Raw genomic sequence first — 17,339 nt, 5'->3', positions numbered from 1 at the left:
CACTGCCTTCTGCAGTCCGCGAAGCTCTGCATTCGGGGAGAAGCAGTTGCACTGCCTTCTGCAGTCCGCGAAGCCCGCCTTCCCTTTTGCTAAGTGCTGAGTGAAGGGCGCAGCCTTGTCATAGGGAGACATCGGTTGTCAAGCCTGTAATTTTTTTCTTCCCACTTAGATTAAAGTTCAGCTATTTTGGTCCTTTTCCTAAGCTCTTCTGGTAAACTTTGCCTCAGAGGTAATTTTACTTTATTTTAGGCTTCTCTTGTGTTTGTATGCTTGAGAGTTAGCCTTAGGGAGAGTCTCTCTTCCTAGGTATTTTGTTACTGAGAGATAAGGCTTTTGGATGCTATCAGTCCGTGAAATAATTGATCTAATTAGCCATGCCCTTTCCTTGCATTGAATGGTGTGCTAGTTAGAGAGCTTAGCAGAGTGTTTATTTGCTTACTGTAAAGGATTTTGCAGTTTATTTGTAGAAAGTAATTAAACTCTTAGGAGTATATAGATTCTTTAGTAGTTTTTTTTTTTTTTTTAACCCTTAGTGACTCTTGGGAAGCACTTTTGAAAATTACTACAGCCTCAACCAGAACTATGCTGATAGACAACCCTGAAATTCATTTCTTTCAAACCAAGACCAGAGGTTAAGACAATTTACTGGAACATTTTTATTAGTTTTGTTGTTTTTTGCCCTGAAAACTACCTATGGGGGAGAATAAAACTTTTTCCTCCATCCTTCTGTACCAGACAAGTTCCGGGAATTAAAAATGTAGCTGTTTTCCTCCCCCTCTTTTTTTTTTTTTTTTTTTTTTGGTAAATAGTAAAACATATCTCCAGCTTTTCCTAGAAATAGTAACTTGGAAGGTGGTATAGAAAAAGAAGTAGGATCATACGGCGGAATTCTGTTTTCACTAATTTGCAGTGTTTCTATTGACTTATTAGGTACACTAATGCCTTTTAAAAATTATGAAGAGTTTTATGTATTTGTCCCAGTTATTTGGGGAACTCCTATAATTCTTTGTGTGTAATTGACTTTTTATATTGAGTATTGTTCTATAGAAACAGTTACCTAGTGTGGAAACTGTCAGAAAATGGGCTTTTTGCTGAAAGGGGACTTTTAGAAGAGGTGATTGTGCATTTTTGTTTGCTCTTCTTTAATGTACTCATTCATACTATAGCCCAGACATATGCTGGCATGGGCCAAAGTCTGGGGAGTTTGGCAGCCTCTATATCTTTCAAAATTATTTTCCATGCTGTGCCTGTAGTTTTTTCTCAACTCCTATTTTGATCTTTGCTTTTATTGTGTTTTCCTATATTCTGTTTAACTATTCATTCACTTGGACTGTTATATTTATGTCGTATAATGACTCAGCACCCCAAACCTTGTTTTCCCTTAATCTCCAGCTGAAGCTTTCCTCCCTTAGTTAAATGAGTTTATTGTACTCGTGACACCTTCAAGCCCTATATTAAAAGCATTGGTGTTATCTATGAAAGAGTTGATGTACAGTATTATCTATTGAGGAATGATCACCACCCACCCTAAGATAGCAATGCAATTTTCTATACTGGGTCCATATTACAAGCTAGGTACTGTGGTAGGCCAAGGAAATAGAGCAGCTCTAAGGAAAACAAATTGGTGTTTTCATGGAACTTGCATTTTACTCTTTAACACATTAGTTAGATACTTCGCCGGTTGCAGGCAGTGCGGCCTATAAGTTGGGTGGGCTGGAGGGTTGGCCGGGACGTGCTGGAAAGCCGCCGACAGTGCAGGCAGGGCCCACGGGGGGGCAGAGTGGCCGTGTAAGCCACGTGTGCTGGGATCCGGTGGGGAGGCCTCTGTGCCTCTTGCACGCCCATTGGCGTCTTGGCAGAGGCTGAGGGGCTGGACGTGTCGGCATCCACGCTGTTGCAGCGCCGCCTGCCTCTTTATGCCGTCTGTGTCCCCGTGTGTGGCCCCTCTGGCTCAGCTCATCTTCTTGTCAGTGACCCCCATTTCCAGTTGAGGCTCCAGTGTCATTTGCCAGCTAGCAGCAGGCCTCCTTAGAAGAGCCCATAAGGATTCTTGTCCGGGAAGGCCCATCTTACCATCTTGCTACTTGGCATTTTCTGTACTTTGTCTTTCTTTCTTTCTTCTTCTTTTTTTTTTTTTTGCTCTTTAAAAAGTTATTTTATTGAAATATACTGCTGCTACTGCTAAGTCACTTCAGTCGCGTCCGACTCTGTGTGATCCCATAGACAAGAGCCCACCAGGCTCCCCCGTCCCTGGGATTCTCCAGGCAAGAACAGTGGAGTGGGTTGCCATTTCCAGTTGAGTTATAATGTTGTGTTAATTTCTGCTATACAGGAAAGTGACTCAGTTATACAGGTACACTTTTTCATATTCTTGTCCATTAGGGTTTATCACAGGATACTGAATATGCTTCCCTGTGATACACAGTAGGACTTTTGTTGTTATCCATCTTACTTTTTATTTGTTGTTAATTGAGGATCATTGCTGGATTGTGTTGGTTTCTGCCGTCCGTCAGCATGGATCAGCCATAGGTACACACGCGTCCCCTCCTCCTGTGCCTCCCTTCCATCCCCCGACCACCCCTCCAGGTTGTCACAGAGCCTCGGTTTGAATTGAAGCATAGTTGATTTACAGTGGGTGATTTCTAGCGTACGGCAGAGTGACTCACGGATACATATAGGTGTACATGGTTTTTTTCTGTTCTTTTTCGTTATGGAATGGATGTTGAGAAGGGTTGCATGTGCTGTACAGCAGGACTTGCTTGTTTATTCATTCTGTGGGTAATAGCTTGCATCTTCTGACTCTGAAGTCCCAGTCCGCCCTTCTCACCTCGGCAACTACGAGTCCATGCTCTGTGTCTGTGAGTCTGTTTCTGCTTTGTAAATACATTCATTTGTGTCACATTTTAGACTCTTATGTGTGAGTGATATCATACCGTATTTATCATTCTCTTTCTGACTTTCTTAGTATAATAATTGCTAGTTGCATTCATGTTGCTGCACATGACATTAAAAAAAAAGAATGAAATAATGCCACTCTAAACCTTTTTTTTTACTAGTTAAATTGGAGTGATAGGAGATTCCTAGTGCTGTGATGATGAAGCGATAGGGAAGACATGTCCACTCTTGTTTTCGTTTCATAGGTAATCTGGTGAAATGCAGCTAGAATATCATTCCTGAATATTTCTTAGTGGTTATGATAATATTATGAATTTCTGTTTAGTTTTTTACTAGTATTTGTAAGACAGGCTAGGCAACAACACATGATTTAGGCAACCAGGATTATCTTTATCTGTAATAATCCATACCAGCTGATTGAACAGATGTTTGTATTTGTACTGTTAGGTACGCTAATTCAGAGAATTATTGTTCTTCCAAACGTAGGTGTTCCAAAAGGAAGAGATTGAACCCCTGCAGGTGAAGCATCAGGATGTGAACTGGCTGGGGCAGGGCCTCATCCAGAGTGCCGGCAAGGGCGCCAGCACCGAGGCCCTGGAGCGCGACCTGGACGACGCCGGCGCACGCTGGAAGACCCTCAACGAGAAGGTGGGGTGGCGCTCCCTCCCTGTCCTTCCTGCAGATTGCTCGCCAGCGTTTGCTGGGACCCCCAGTCCTATGTCCGCTAGCCAGCCTCCCTGCCCTGCCTGCTCCTTGGCTGCCCTGTGACCTGTGGCCCATCCCAGGTGTCCCCAGGGCTGGGCGCGCAGACGCAGGCAGCGAGCCGGGTGAGGCGGGCCCTGTCTGGACCGTGGCCAGGTCCTCTGCCCTGGGCTGGGACCGTGCACACACCTCCAAGGGCGTGGGGGCTGCTTGGCGCCTCAGATGAGTGCCACCCAGGGGCCTGGGCTCCCCACTGCCAAGTGGTCTCCTTATTTTCCAGAGAACTCGGAAATCTTACTTTTTATGTGAAACCTAATTTTCATTCATCAGCAACTCATTCCGCACTGTGTAACAGGTCACACAGTGCAGCCGTGTGTCTGTCCGCCCTGGACTGAGGGTTTGCACCTCACTGTAGATCGCTGCGTCCAAATGTCATGTGATGAAATGAAGATCCCCCCCTTTTCCCAAATGTGCGTGACAGAAAACCCTGGAAAGTAACTCTGATAGCTGAAGGAGATGATGCTGAAACACAACAGCAGCTCTTTATGTGACAGAAATGATCAGAAAAGGGTTTTGGGATGGCAGGGCTCGTCTGATGCTGGAGGGAATTATTTTTGGAGTTTTTCCTGCTCCGAAATCTTCCTTGGTGGCCAGATCTCAAGACAGCATTTATCCTTCTTTAGAGTCTGATTCATACTGTAGTGCTACTCACACAAACGGGGATGCAGTGTCAGGTATAAATATATTCCATGGTACTTAAACTGTCTTGCCAAGTACTTGTTCAGTCCAAAAAGAAAAGACCTTTGAGGGGGCGATAGGGTATCTCTGTGTGGGACACAGAGACTCCATTTACTGGAGGACAAAGGCCCTGTCTTGTTAAGAAAAGCCTCTATAGAGCTTGGAGCTCACAGAATTTAATTGGATACTTCATAGTTATTTTGTGTGGGTGAATGTAATTCTGATTCTCTCTATTAAATAACTTTTTTTTTAATCTTAGTCTTAAAAAAAATTATTATCCTTGATTTTCAGTGTAGGGAATAATGGAACCCCATGGATAATGGTAAAAATGAAAAAGGCACTGTTTCTTTCAGTAACCTTAAAATATTTGAACCGTTCTTTGCTAATCATCGGTGGATTGGATACATCCAAAATCCGAGAGTCCTCCGCTTTGGCATTGACGAGTGGAGAGTAACCTTATCTTAGGCTGACTTGCTGATGAGCTCGTCTCCTTTCTGTCTGTATCCTGCCCACGAGCAGTGCCTTGAGGAAGTTTTAAACGAGAAGGAAGAGAGAATCTGTGGTCAGTGGGCGGGGCGGGCTGGCGGGCGTGTGCGGGTCCTCCGAGCGTGGTGGTAACTGAGGTCCTGGCTGTGCAGGTGGCCCAGCGGGCAGCCCAGCTGCAGGAGGCCCTGCTGCACTGCGGGCGCTTCCAGGACGCCCTGGAGTCCCTGCTCGGCTGGATGGGGGACACCGAGGAGCTCGTGGCCAATCAGAAAGCCCCGTCCGCCGAGTTCAAGGTGGTGAAGGCCCAGATACAGGAGCAGAAGGTGAGTTAGCGGAGCGCGCATCCTGTATCCGGTTACACCTTAGTAACGAGAGTAAACGTTTACCTTGTGACTCTGTCTGTATTTATAGGATGTCTTCATTAACCAGTAATCCATGTTCTAGACCTTGTTTTGTTAGTCATTCAACAAATATTTGTCTACCATCTGCCACAGGTCAGTCATCCTTGCAGGTGCCAGAGCTATACCGTCAAATAAAAAACATAGAAGTTCCTCATCAAGTTTAAGTGTTAGTGGGAAGGGAAGAACAGGGACAGAGAGACAGAAAACAAAAGTAAGCAATTAGTGTTAACCTTGGCCACTGATAAATAAAGCCGGGTGGGAGCCAAGAACTGGGAAGAGAGAGGGTAGAGCTGGGGACAGTAAGTGCTAAGTGGAGAGGGGACGTGTACAATTTTTTTGAAAAATAGTGCACTCAAGGACGACCTCACTCAGTGAAAGGGTGGCTTCGAACAGAGATGTCACGGTTCTTTGATGTGCTGGCTTGGTGCACATGCAGTTGTCTGTTGTATGAGGTCAGTGGGGGCAGTTTATTATGGTTCAGCCTGTACTGACGAGGCAGAGAGTTGATCCCTGCGTTCAGAACTGGGCTGTTGTGTCTTTTGACGCTGCACATACAGGACCCAGTTGGAAAGACACTCCTTAGAGGGATGCTGACTGCTTAGGGCCACACCTACAACTTCTGTGGTCTTGGGAAGCATTAATGACCTGTCCAGTATTGATCTGTGTCGTCCACGGCTTGAAATGACGCATGGCAGTGGGGGGCTCCTGGAATACAGTGCATTGATAAGGTTTACCTTTAAAAAGACAACACGCTTGAAAAAAGGAATGGATTCAGACGCTTGGTTGGGTTTTGGCATCCAATACTACTCTCTCTGAAAATTCTTTGAAGACTTTAGTATCTTAATAAATTAACTAATTAGAAATAGATTTAGAGGTAAGGAATAAAGAAACATAAGAGGAAACACATTGCATTTGTTTGCTTTTTGAAAAAAATTGATACATATATGTAATAAAATATAATGTATAATTTCTATAATGTAATATAAATATATAATATGGTGTTGAATAAAATAATATGACTATTACCATTCATGATTTAATTTAAACCTTTAGTATTTACCCAGAGTTAATGAACAAGGTTTAGCCAACAAAAGCTGTCTGTTGATTTTGCTCTTAATTGCTAGAAGCTATTCATTAAAGTTTACTGAAAGTAATCCATTTAATTGTTCCCTTTACTGCCTAAACCACCTGTCGTACTTTGATTTTATGATCTCTGACCTGTGTCAAGAGAGGACATCTCTTCCCCTTCTCTTGGGCCCTGTTCCTCTCCCCTCCTGTGTGGTGGTCTCTCTTAAATTGCTATTAAGCTTCTTGTTTTGTGTTGGAGCATAGCTGATTTACAGTGTAGTGATGGTCTCAGGTGGACAGCAAAGGAACTCAGCCATACACACGCATGCATCCGTTTTCTGCCAAACCCCCCTCCCATCCAGGCTGCCGCGTAACACGGAGCAGAGTGGGCTTGGCGGCAGAGTGGCAGTGGTAGGACACCCTCCCGGCGGCGTGTTGTCCCTGGGTGCCTGTCTGTGGCCTTGGCCCTCCAGGGTCAGTCAGGGGCAGCTTCAGGCAGCAGTGGTGTGCAGCGTTCCGTGTGCCGTGCCTTGCTCACCACTCTGCACGTGGGGCCTGGGGATGGCACTTTTTACTGAAATGCTTGTTTCGTTTAAGTGGAGGAAGGGAATCCTGATTTTTGGCACCCCATGTCAAACACTCCCTTCCAGGCTTCTTGAAATGAAGAACTGGACTTTTTTTTTCCTGCTGCTCAGTCCTGAAATGTTAGTCTTCTTTCTCCCACTTTGAAGGCTTCTGACATGTTTCACTCTCTGGTCATCGTGGAAATGCTACTTAAAGGCTCTAGTTTTTATCCTCATAAAGAATTTTAGGAGCTATCCTACCTCCCCAAAGCAGCCAGGAGCCTCTGGTTTCAGCCTCATTGACTTGTGAACTGGTCTGTCTCAGCTTCCCTTCTGTGGTAGATTATTTAATGTGGGAAAAGGTTTTGAAAATAGTGATGATTTATAATGATCTTTTCTGTCTCAGTGGGACAGATCATTATTGAGTGTTAGGCATTCCCATTTCATTATAGTAATGAGGATTTTGCATGTCCAGTGCAGTGATGTTTTCCTGAGTAGCATCACCCTTCTACCCCATTATCTTGTATTAAAAAGTTGAGAATGAATGGTTTAGTGGCCTTATCAATATTCATTTTATTTTCTGCGAAAAGCCTCTACCACAGTGTCTAACACAGTAGTAATGAATCATTAAATAGGATGAGGTTTTTGAAAAAGCTCTGCTTCTCAAATCCTTTTGTATGTGAATCCATGCAAAATTATTTTTGTCACATGTCAAAAGCATGCTAGAAAGCATATGTTTATACAGTTAGTCCTTTGCTTCCTTTCCATTTATTTATTGTTTTCTCATTTACTATTTTTTCCTAAGCTTCTCCAAAGATTGCTGGATGACCGCAAATCTACTGTGGAGGTGATCAAACGGGAAGGAGAGAAAATCGCCGCCACGGCAGAACCTCCGGATAAAGTGAAGATTTTGAAACAGCTGAGTCTGCTGGATAGCCGATGGGAGGCGCTACTTAGTAAGGCTGAAGCGAGGTAACGTAAATGCTGCCAGGCTTTGGGAAGAGCGGCAGTGGCTTTTGTCCTGATTTCTCGTATTTTGGTCCTACTTTATTTCCAGATTGTTCTTTGCCTGTGTTTGTCACGTATGTGAACAGAGAGGGCAGGGGTGGTGGTACTTCTCTTCTCTTTCCTCCGCTGGGGATGTCTTGTAGTGCCCAGATCTTTCCCAACTCTTGTTTGTTTGTTTTTGTGTTTATTTTTATTTGTTTATTTGTTTGGCTACGACCTGCCTCAGTTTCGGCACACAGGACCTTTTGCTGAGGTGCACTGACTCTCTAGCTGCATCACGTGGGCCTAGTAGGCAGTCGCAGTGTGCAGGCTTAGTTGCTCTGCAGAGTCTGGGATCTTAGTTCCCCGACCAGGGGTCAAACCCATGTCCCCTACATTACAGGGTGGATTCTTACCTCCTGGACCACCACGAAAGTCCCTATTACAACTCTTTAAGAACAGTGTTTCCCTCGCAGGGTCCTTTATTCATTCATTTGGAACACAGTTATTGCCTGCCTGCCACGCATCAGGCGGGGCCAGGTGTTCCGGGGGTGTGTTTGTCAGATCGTCCCTACCCTCAGGGGGGACCGTAGCAGGGTTTGGTGGCCACTGAAGAGCAGGGACAAATGTGGTGGCTCAGAGTGAAACCTGCACAGGGGGCCACGGTAGCAGAGAGTCGAAGAACCCGGCCTGGGGCGGGGAGGTGACAGGCAACCTCGGTTTTTTTTTTCTATTTTTGTTTCTAATTAAGTTTTGACTGTCTAATAATATTTTTTAAATGGTGCTCTCAGTTTCTTAATTTAATTTTATTTTTGGCCACACCCTGCGACATGTGGGATCTTAGTTCCCAAGCCGGGGATCAAAGCCACTCCCCTGCAGTGGAAGCGCTGAGAGTGTGAAGGCTTAGCGGCTGGACCTGCAGGGATGTCCCGAGTTCTGGTTTAAGGCGGAGTGGGAGGTGTCTGGGATGTGAGGCTAGTGGAAGGTGCCGTGACATTTGCCTTACCAAGGTGAGGCGCTGGAGCGTGGCTCCATTGGGCTTCACTATATTTCTTTTTTTAATTTTTTATTTTATTAAAGTATACTTGATTTATGATGTTGTTTTCATTTCTGCTGTGTAGCAAAGTGACTCAGTTGTACACATATGTGTGTGTATGTGAATATATATATACGTACATATATATACAAATGTGGGCTTCCCTGGTGGCCCAGACGATAAAGCGTCTGCCTGCAATTTGGGAGACCTGGGTTCGATCCCTGGGTCAGGAAGATCCCCTGGAGAAGGAAATGGCAACCCACTCTAGTACTCTTGCCTAGAAAATTCCATGGACGGAGGAGCCTGGTAGGCTGCAGTCCATGGGATCTCAAAGAGTCGTACACAGCTGAGCAACTTCACTTCATATAAGAATGTATATGTACATTCTTTTAAAAATATTCTTCCCCGCTTTGGTTTACCATTTGTCGTGGGATATGGAGTATAGTTCCTTCTCATTCTCTCTGTTAACACTACACTGAGCCATGTCAAGTCACTGCGACACTGGAGTGTATACTGGTTGGGTTGGAAACAGATGACCCGCTGAACAGAATGAGCGTCTCCACCCATTCCTATCTTCCTTGGAACTCTAATAGGATAGTGCAGAGAAGGGTTTGTCTAATCTTGAACTACAGAGTAGACGGAGGCGTTGTTCTAGGACAAGCGAGTGAGGGGCTCCCGAGGAGGCTGGAAATTTCACATTCCCTTTAACATGTATCAGTAGGTTGTTCCTTCTGTGTAGTGCGCTAGAAGTACTATCACTGCCATGGGAGAGGTGCTGAGTACTTTTTAAAATAAACGAAAGCCATTACCTCTGCTTTCCTCCCAGGACTGTCCTTTTCCTTAGCCCTCCTCACAGGGGTATTAAGTGGAGGGATTGTGGTCATATTGTGATTCACACGCCAATTAATAGATCCCCTTACAATTTAAAATCACAGCCAATTAAACCTAGTCTCAGAAGTTATTTCCATTCATTCTAGGGGATTAGATACTATTTAATAGAATTTAGAAAGAGGAGTCATAGATAGTGATCATCCAGAAGTTAAAAATAATATAGTGATTTATTCATTTTTTTTAAGGTGAAATGCGTTTCAACTGAAAGTTTTCAAAATGTATACATATGTGGTTTGTGATAAAAAGATACAGAAACTGTTAGGTTGGCCAAAAAGTTCATTTGGGTTTTCCAGTGAGATCTTATGGAAAAACCCTCACAAACCTTTTGGCCAACTCAGTACATTCTGCAGCTTGTGCCAGCTTTTCATAATTCACTTTGTTCCCAAAGAATATCCGTGTCTCAAATCAGGTCATTTCCTAAGAATTAAACATGATGACAGGTCAGGACAGCAGCTCTTGGTCCCAGCAGAAATGACTCGCAGAATTGGATACTGAATCAGGTTCTCCGCATACAGACCAGCACAATCACTTGCCCTCAGTGCAAACCAAGGACCGCTCAAGCAGGTTTTAACTTACACGGCACCTTTTCAATGGAGGAAACATGAGTCTTCTAAAAGCATTTCAAACTCTGTTTTGTAAAAGTCAGAGAAATAGTTCTTCTCTTTCATGATATTTTTAGTCCATAAAAGAATAACTGTTGCTTCCGGGAAACATACCTGACAGTATACTTTTTAAAGGAGGAGAGGAATTACTGGTAATTCCAGTGCAGAGGATGCTTTATTTTGCAAAACTTGAATCTAATCTTGACCATTTGACTAACAGTCTCAATTACTGGTGCTCTGGCTGAATTTAACTAATTTGTAAAGCATAGAATATATGTTCAGTACATATCACCTATTATTATCATTATTATAGCTGCTATGGTTATTATAACATCACTAAGATTATAACTGTTATTATTGTAAGAATTACGATGAGTTACTTAAGACTTTCAGAAGATTCAGGTTCTTGAGGTTGGTCTTTGTTCAGCTTTAAAAATTCAAGGAGAATTTGATAGAACTATTATTTAAAAAAAAGATTTATAGATTTTCCTTTTATTTTTTCCACCATGCTGAGTGGCTTGAGGGATCTTAGTTCCCCAACCAGAGATTGAACCCTGGCAGGGAATAGAACTGTTTTAAACTGTCCTCTAAGTGTGAGAGGTTTTAATATTAACCTTAGACGTTGTCTACAAAAAGTGTTGGGAGCGGAATGCAGGATCATGAGTGAAGCGTTCTGTTGACAGCTTCCCACATTCTTCATCCCCGAATGACCTTCCCGTTGGCGCGTTTTCAGGAACCGTCAGCTGGAAGGTATCTCCGTGGTAGCGCAGCAGTTTCACGAAACCTTAGAGCCTCTGAACGAGTGGCTGTCGACCACAGAGAAGAGGCTGGCGAACTGCGAGCCCGTTGGAACCCAGGCGTCCAAGCTGGAGGAGCAGATTGAGCAACACAAAGTAAGGTTCCCGTCGCACGCTCGTGGGATCCAGTCGTCCCTTTCCTTTGTGGTTTTATGACATGCATTTGAGTTACGCGCTGCTGTGTGTTGCCTCAGTTCAACCTGACACCCATTTCATGTATCATCTTTTGGTTCGATTTATGTTGTCATTTTTATTTGTCCATTCTTTCTGTTTCCCTTTTTTAAACCTTGTTTAGGCCTTAGAAGATGACATCCTGCATCACAATAAGCATTTACACCAGGCCGTTAGCATTGGCCAGTCTTTAAAGGTTTTGAGCTCCAGGGAGGATAAAGATTTGGTGCAGAGTAAACTAGACTCCTTCCAAGTGTGGTACATTGAGATTCAAGAGAAAAGCCACAGCAGGTCTGAGCTCCTGCAGCAGGCTCTGTGTAATGCTAAGATTTTTGGGGAAGATGAAGTGGAGCTGATGAACTGGCTGAGTGAAGCGCATGACAAGCTGAGGCGGCTCTCGGTCCAGGACTCCAGCCCCGAGGGGCTGTGGACACAGCAGGCTGAGCTGCGGGTATTTTGATTTATTTTATTTTTTCATTTCAGTTGACCTTATTTTCTCAGTTCTCTTTATTTCTGCATTATTTTATGTTCGCCATGATTTAGGTTAATTCCTGTACTAAAAAAGACATTGCCTTTGTATACAATGACCTTTTTTTAAGTTGAAGCATAGTTGATTCACAGTGTTGTTAGTTTTACGTGTACCGTAAACCAATTCAGTTATATATATATATTATTTTTCAGACTCTTTCTCATCTAAGTTATTGTAAAATGAGTATCATTCCCTGTACTACACAGTAGGTCCTTATTGTTTATCCATGTTATATAGAGCGTGTTCTATTCAGTTAAATCACATGTAGTGTAAGAAGAGGTTCAGTTTATCCAATAACAGATTGTTCATTTTTCATCTTATTATTTCATCATTGTGTACAAAGGCCCGCAATTGACCAGTACTCCAGTCTCTCCACGTAGCTCATTTTCTGAGTAGGGGAGAGAATTACGATAGATGGACTGAGACACGGGCACAGTGCTGAAACAAGGAGAGGTGAATGCGAGAACACTGAGGAATATTTGAAAATGTGAGGTGTTTACTCAAAAAAGTGAAGCCTACTTAACATCCTCTTAAGATTAGCTGATGACAGGATGGTACCTGTATTTTAGGTTCTGCAAGAGGACATCCGGCTCAGAAAACAAAACGTAGACCAGGCGCTGCTGAATGGCCTGGAGCTACTCAAACGGACAACAGGTGAGACGCCTTTCCGGTCGTCGTCCCACGAGCGCCGTGCATGGCTTTCAAAATAGCTGAGAGGTGCGGCAGGACACAAAGCACTCGAGAATTCTGGGGCCAGTCCAAGGCTTCGTTCTGGAGAACACTTTGAAGGCTGATCAAGGGGATTTTGACTATGATTTCCCTTTTTTCTCATGATCTCACTGAGTTTTTAATGGAAGTTCTGTGTATGACTCATAACACTGAGCACTGGTCAGAGAATCGCGTGGCAGAGTGAAATTAGCTTTCCGCTTGTGGAAGGCAGTTGCTGTAGGTGCAGAGCGGTTGTAGACAGTTTTGTAGAATTGTGAGAGAGGTGGTATTTGGTGGCACACAGTGTGACTGTGCCCAAGCTTCCTGTCTCTGTGCTTGAACTCACCAAGAAAATAAATGCTGACTCGTTTTTAGTAATCCCTTTGGCTGTAAGAACGTCTCACTGTATCTGTATTCAGCCCAGCACATGTGTGGTGGGGGCAGGTACTGTTCATTATGGATGGGAGGAATTTGATATCATAGCTACAGCCTTGCACTGGGAACCTGAAGCCCAAGATGCAATTTCTCTGTGTGTCTGAAAATTCAATAGAGGCAGGTGAAGATCTGTCAGAACAGTACAGATGAGTTTAACGCACAAATGGATTATACATTGGAGGAGGAAATGGCAACCCACTCCAGTATTCTTGCCTGGAGAATCCCGTGGACAGAGAACCCTGGCAGGCTGCAGTCCACGGCATTGCAAGAGTCCAAGAGTTGGACGTGACTTAGCAACTAAACTACCACCACCCAGGCTGGACATAAACATGTGTATGCCTGTGATAGGCACCATTCTAAATACTTTGCAAGTATAAACTAATTGAATTTTTATCACAACCTTATGAAGTAGGTTCTGTTCTTGTAATAAGTACTCGGAGGCACAGAGAGGTCAGGTACCTTGTACAAGGTAATGAGTCACAAACTCAGCATTTGAACGCAGGTGCTTTTTAACCTTAAACACGGAAAGACCATACAGATAGACGCGAGGTGGTGCTTTTCACGAGACAGGAGGTGCTGTAGTCGTTGACAGTTTTTGTATTTGGATTCGCAGAGCTGTTGACATTGGCCAGAAATCCCCAGAAAGATTCAAACCTAGGAAAGGACTTTTCTTGGGTCAGAATTTCTTAAGAAAAGTGTCTCCTCTCCCCCACTTCCCAAAATCTCATCCGCGTAGCATCACTTCTGAAGAACTCTGCTTCCTCTTTCATGAGATATAACATGCCTTTGAAATTCTAGGTGACGAGGTTTTAATCATTCAAGATAAACTGGAAGCCATTAAAGCAAGATACCAGGACATCACTAAGCTGAGCACAGACGTTGCAAAGACCCTGGAGCAGGCGCTGCAGCTTGCACGGCGGCTGCAGTCCACCCACGAGGGGCTGTGCGCCTGGCTGGACAAGGTGGAAGTCGAGCTGCTCTCGTACGAAACGCAGGTTCTGAAGGGAGAGGCTGCCAGCCAAGCACACGCGAGGCAAAAAGTACGCTCTGACATACATTCTTTGTGTCTGCTTGTTATCTCTCAAGGGAGGCCTAGTCACTCAGGGGCAAAGTGATGTTTATCACATGTCACTACTAATGTGTTCAAGGACGCCTGTGTGGGCGTGGACCCAACAGAAACTGGCTACGGACCAGCTGTGTGAACTTTTAGGAGCCCAGACAAAAAAAAAAAGCATCTTGTCGTTTGTCCTTCGAACCTTGTGGTGGGACTATACTTTATTATGCATAAAAACAGGAAGAAAAAGGGGCAATGATCAGTGTTTCAGAGACACACATAATTTGGTCGGAATAGTCACACGTTTATAAGGTTAATGCATGGCATGAGGTGACTTTCCTAATCATGTTGCAAAAATTGGTATTCTCCCACACTGAGTGTCTTTCTTCTCAGAGTGGCCAGCTTCCATTTTCATCATCTCTGAAGTATGACCACACGTGGGTTCAGGGAGTTAGGGAGGCTAGGTTCACTGAGCCTGTGATGATTCAACAGGGATGATTTAAAGCCAGTGTGTCCTCCTTTAGAGGGTCACTCGATTCTGGTCCAGACTTTCCTCTTTGGTTTTCTGGTACCTGATTACTTTTTTATATTAATTTTTATGAGAGTATGGTTGCTGTGCAGTGTTGTGTTCATTTCTGTTGTGTAACACAGTGAGGCAGCCGTGCGCACGCACGTATCTGCCGGTTTTTGGATTTCCTTCCCTTTCGGGTCACCGCAGAGCACTGATGGAGCTCCCTGAGCTGTGCAGGAGGCTCTCGTCAGTTATCTGTTCTGGTTCCCGATTGCTTTGAGGTTACCAGCCAGCAAAGAATAATCCATATTAACTTGCTGGGTTTGGGTTCCCAATTTTTAAACACTGATACTACGTTTCAAAGCTCAAATCGTGCCGTGTTGACAAGGGGGTTGTCCTTTTGAGCTTCTTAGGGAACGGTTTCCCCTGTGTGAAATACCTGTGGTGTACAGAGCATAACTGCAGTTAAGGGGTCCCACGCGGCCTGTTGCCCGTGAAGGGCTCTGGCCCCGAGGGCAGTCGAAGGGGAAGCTCGCTCAGCCGTGGCATGTCCCCCAGGCCCGTGTCTCTCCGCTTGCGTCCCCAGGAGCTGAAGAAGGAAGCCAAGAGCTACAAAGCCCTGCTGGGCTCGCTGAACGAGGTGAGTGCCGCCCTGCTGGAGCTGGTGCCCTGGAGGGCGAGGGAAGGCCTGGAGCGGACAGTGGCCGAGGACAACGACCGCTTCCGCCTGGTGAGCGACGCCGTGGCGCAGCGGGTGGAGGCCATCGACGCGGCGCTCCTCCGGGCCCAGCAGGTAGGCGGGCATGTGCCTCCCAGAGCCTCTCCTCCCAGTGGCCTTCCCACCCACCACTCACGCTTCCAGAGCCATAGGAGGGGCTGAGAGGGTCAGTGGGCTTGGGCAGGCGTGTGCGTGCTGGGTGGGGCCCAGCTCTGCATCGCTGGGAGCCGTCTGCCCTTTGGTCTCTGGCCTCATCCCCCTGTCGGCCAGTGGAAGGAGCAGCCCCGCTCCCCTGCTCCCCACACAGAAGGCCTTTTGTCTCCACGTGTGCAGGCTGCTCATGCTGATTTCAGGCCCTGGCTAGGTCAAATCTGTGTGCGTGTAATTATTTATTTTTTTGAGTTATCATGTAAGTCACTATTAATGTTCCTTGACATACATGGCAAAAAAAGGCTGAGTTCTTTCTAAAAAGGAAACTGCTGTGTTGGTGATGTCGTGTTTGTTTTGTTTTTTTTTTTTTTTCTGGTGATGACTGAAAGGGGAAAAAATGATCGTTTCTGACCTGTCTGCAACTCACACAGAGCCTCTGGGTTCCAGAGAGTTTCATAGGCCCCACCCCTTAGCCACAGCTGGGTCAGAAGACTCTGGGCAACCAGGGGGGTCTTGGATCCAGAAGCTTGTGAGACATGTTTGGATTAACTTGTATTGAGATCTCTGGATATTTACATTAAGTCATCAGCCTTTTGTTGCAGGCTTTCTCTGGTGGGGTTAGTGCGGTTCTGAAGTGTACTGCAGAGTGGGGCTCAGGAAGGTGGGTGACTCAGCCTTACTCATCCAGGCCAACAGCAAGACACACTAACCAAGCAGACTGCGCTGGAGCATCCAGAATCCGTTCTCTCAGGTTGCTGTAAAAGTGCAGTTTGTCTAGTTCTAAAGCGTGGCCCCTCACCCCTCATTTGAGTGCTGTGCTCTGGAATCACCCGGGCCGCCCGAATACGGCATTAGCAAAAGGCCTGCCTGAGGTATTTTTTGCAAGGGAGACCTTCGTGCTTGAGGAATGCATTTGCATGGCTCTGTTTTCAAGCTTGGGAGGAATTTGTATGCCTCATTATCATAGGGAAATAAGCATGTTTGCTTGTGAGGTTATTCAGCTATTTGAAAAGAGTCGGATAATTTTTTTCACCAAAGTTTCTTCTGACCTTTCCGAGTTGGCACTGACGACTTCTCTAAATAGCAAGACAAATATTCTCTCCTCTGGGGAATAGGGCTCTCTTGAGAAGCGGATCGTGGTTGGCTTGTTCAGTGAAGGACGATGGTAATGAGGGTGTAACCAAACTAAGGTTTGGCTGCTTGCCTCTCATAACCCCAGTAATTCGAGAGGCAAATGTCAGGAGAGAGGAAAGGTGCTTTAACTATAAGAGTGGGCTGTCTGGGGGAAAGGGAGACGTGTGTCCAGAGACCAGTTCCAAAGATTCTGCTCAGCCAGGATGATTTTTAAAGGAAAAAATTGGGGTGCGAATCTCTGAATCCTGGAGGCAGGAGGGTGCTTCTGCCTCTGTCTGCATTGAGTGCAGGTGGCTGGCTCTCTCTTCAGACATTATCTTGCCGTGATCTCTGGCAGGATTGCTTACGGGGCTAGCGGGATAGAGGGCTAGTCATTTTTAACTGCTTGCTTCATCATTCTTACTCCTTCCAATCCAGGAAAAGAACCAGCAGGTTAGGCAAGGCATGATGTGCGTTCAGGAGGGCCTAAGCCAGGAGTCGGTCTGAATTGCTTAGTGATCTCATTCGGCTCTTCTAAGGATAGAGGGAGATATAAATGGGCGAACAGGGAAGGGGCAGAGAGCTGCTCTAAAGCGCAGGTGACAGGCTGAGCGCCTTGCTGGCTTGTAGGCTCTGCTGAGTGCCACGGTCATTGAGCTGGAGTCCAGTTCTAGTCAAGGTTTTTGCAAATACTTTCCGCAAGTTGATCTGTGTTTTCTAGATCCAAAACATATATCCTGTAGGAAAATAACAATTAATGGGTTTTTTTTTTACCAGATAAAGT

At 45.2% G+C, this 17,339-nt stretch overlaps 1 protein-coding gene across 21 annotated transcripts in view; it reads left to right on the top strand.

Annotated features, from left to right (window-relative positions):
- The window catches only part of DST (dystonin), a 530,351-nt gene that overhangs the window by 443,207 nt on the left and 69,805 nt on the right, over positions 1 to 17,339 (top strand). For 18 of the 21 annotated variants that reach the window (XM_018038670.1, XM_018038672.1, XM_018038669.1 and 15 more), the window contains 8 exons: positions 3,382 to 3,543; positions 4,974 to 5,144; positions 7,659 to 7,825; positions 11,103 to 11,262; positions 11,462 to 11,788; positions 12,436 to 12,520; positions 13,808 to 14,049; positions 15,161 to 15,367. In XM_018038670.1, coding sequence (XP_017894159.1) covers positions 3,382 to 3,543; positions 4,974 to 5,144; positions 7,659 to 7,825; positions 11,103 to 11,262; positions 11,462 to 11,788; positions 12,436 to 12,520; positions 13,808 to 14,049; positions 15,161 to 15,367 — 1,521 coding nt within the window. The remainder of the gene's footprint in view (positions 1 to 3,381; positions 3,544 to 4,973; positions 5,145 to 7,658; positions 7,826 to 11,102; positions 11,263 to 11,461; positions 11,789 to 12,435; positions 12,521 to 13,807; positions 14,050 to 15,160; positions 15,368 to 17,339) is intronic. The other 3 variants (XM_018038677.1, XM_018038675.1, XM_018038689.1) reach the window with 1 other exon arrangement.

This window comes from Capra hircus, chromosome 23 (assembly GCF_001704415.2).
Source record: "Capra hircus breed San Clemente chromosome 23, ASM170441v1, whole genome shotgun sequence".
NCBI classification, from domain to species: Eukaryota; Metazoa; Chordata; class Mammalia; order Artiodactyla; family Bovidae; genus Capra; species Capra hircus.
The sequence above is the reverse complement of the archived record's forward strand: the minus strand, read 5'-3'. Positions and strand labels throughout refer to the sequence as shown.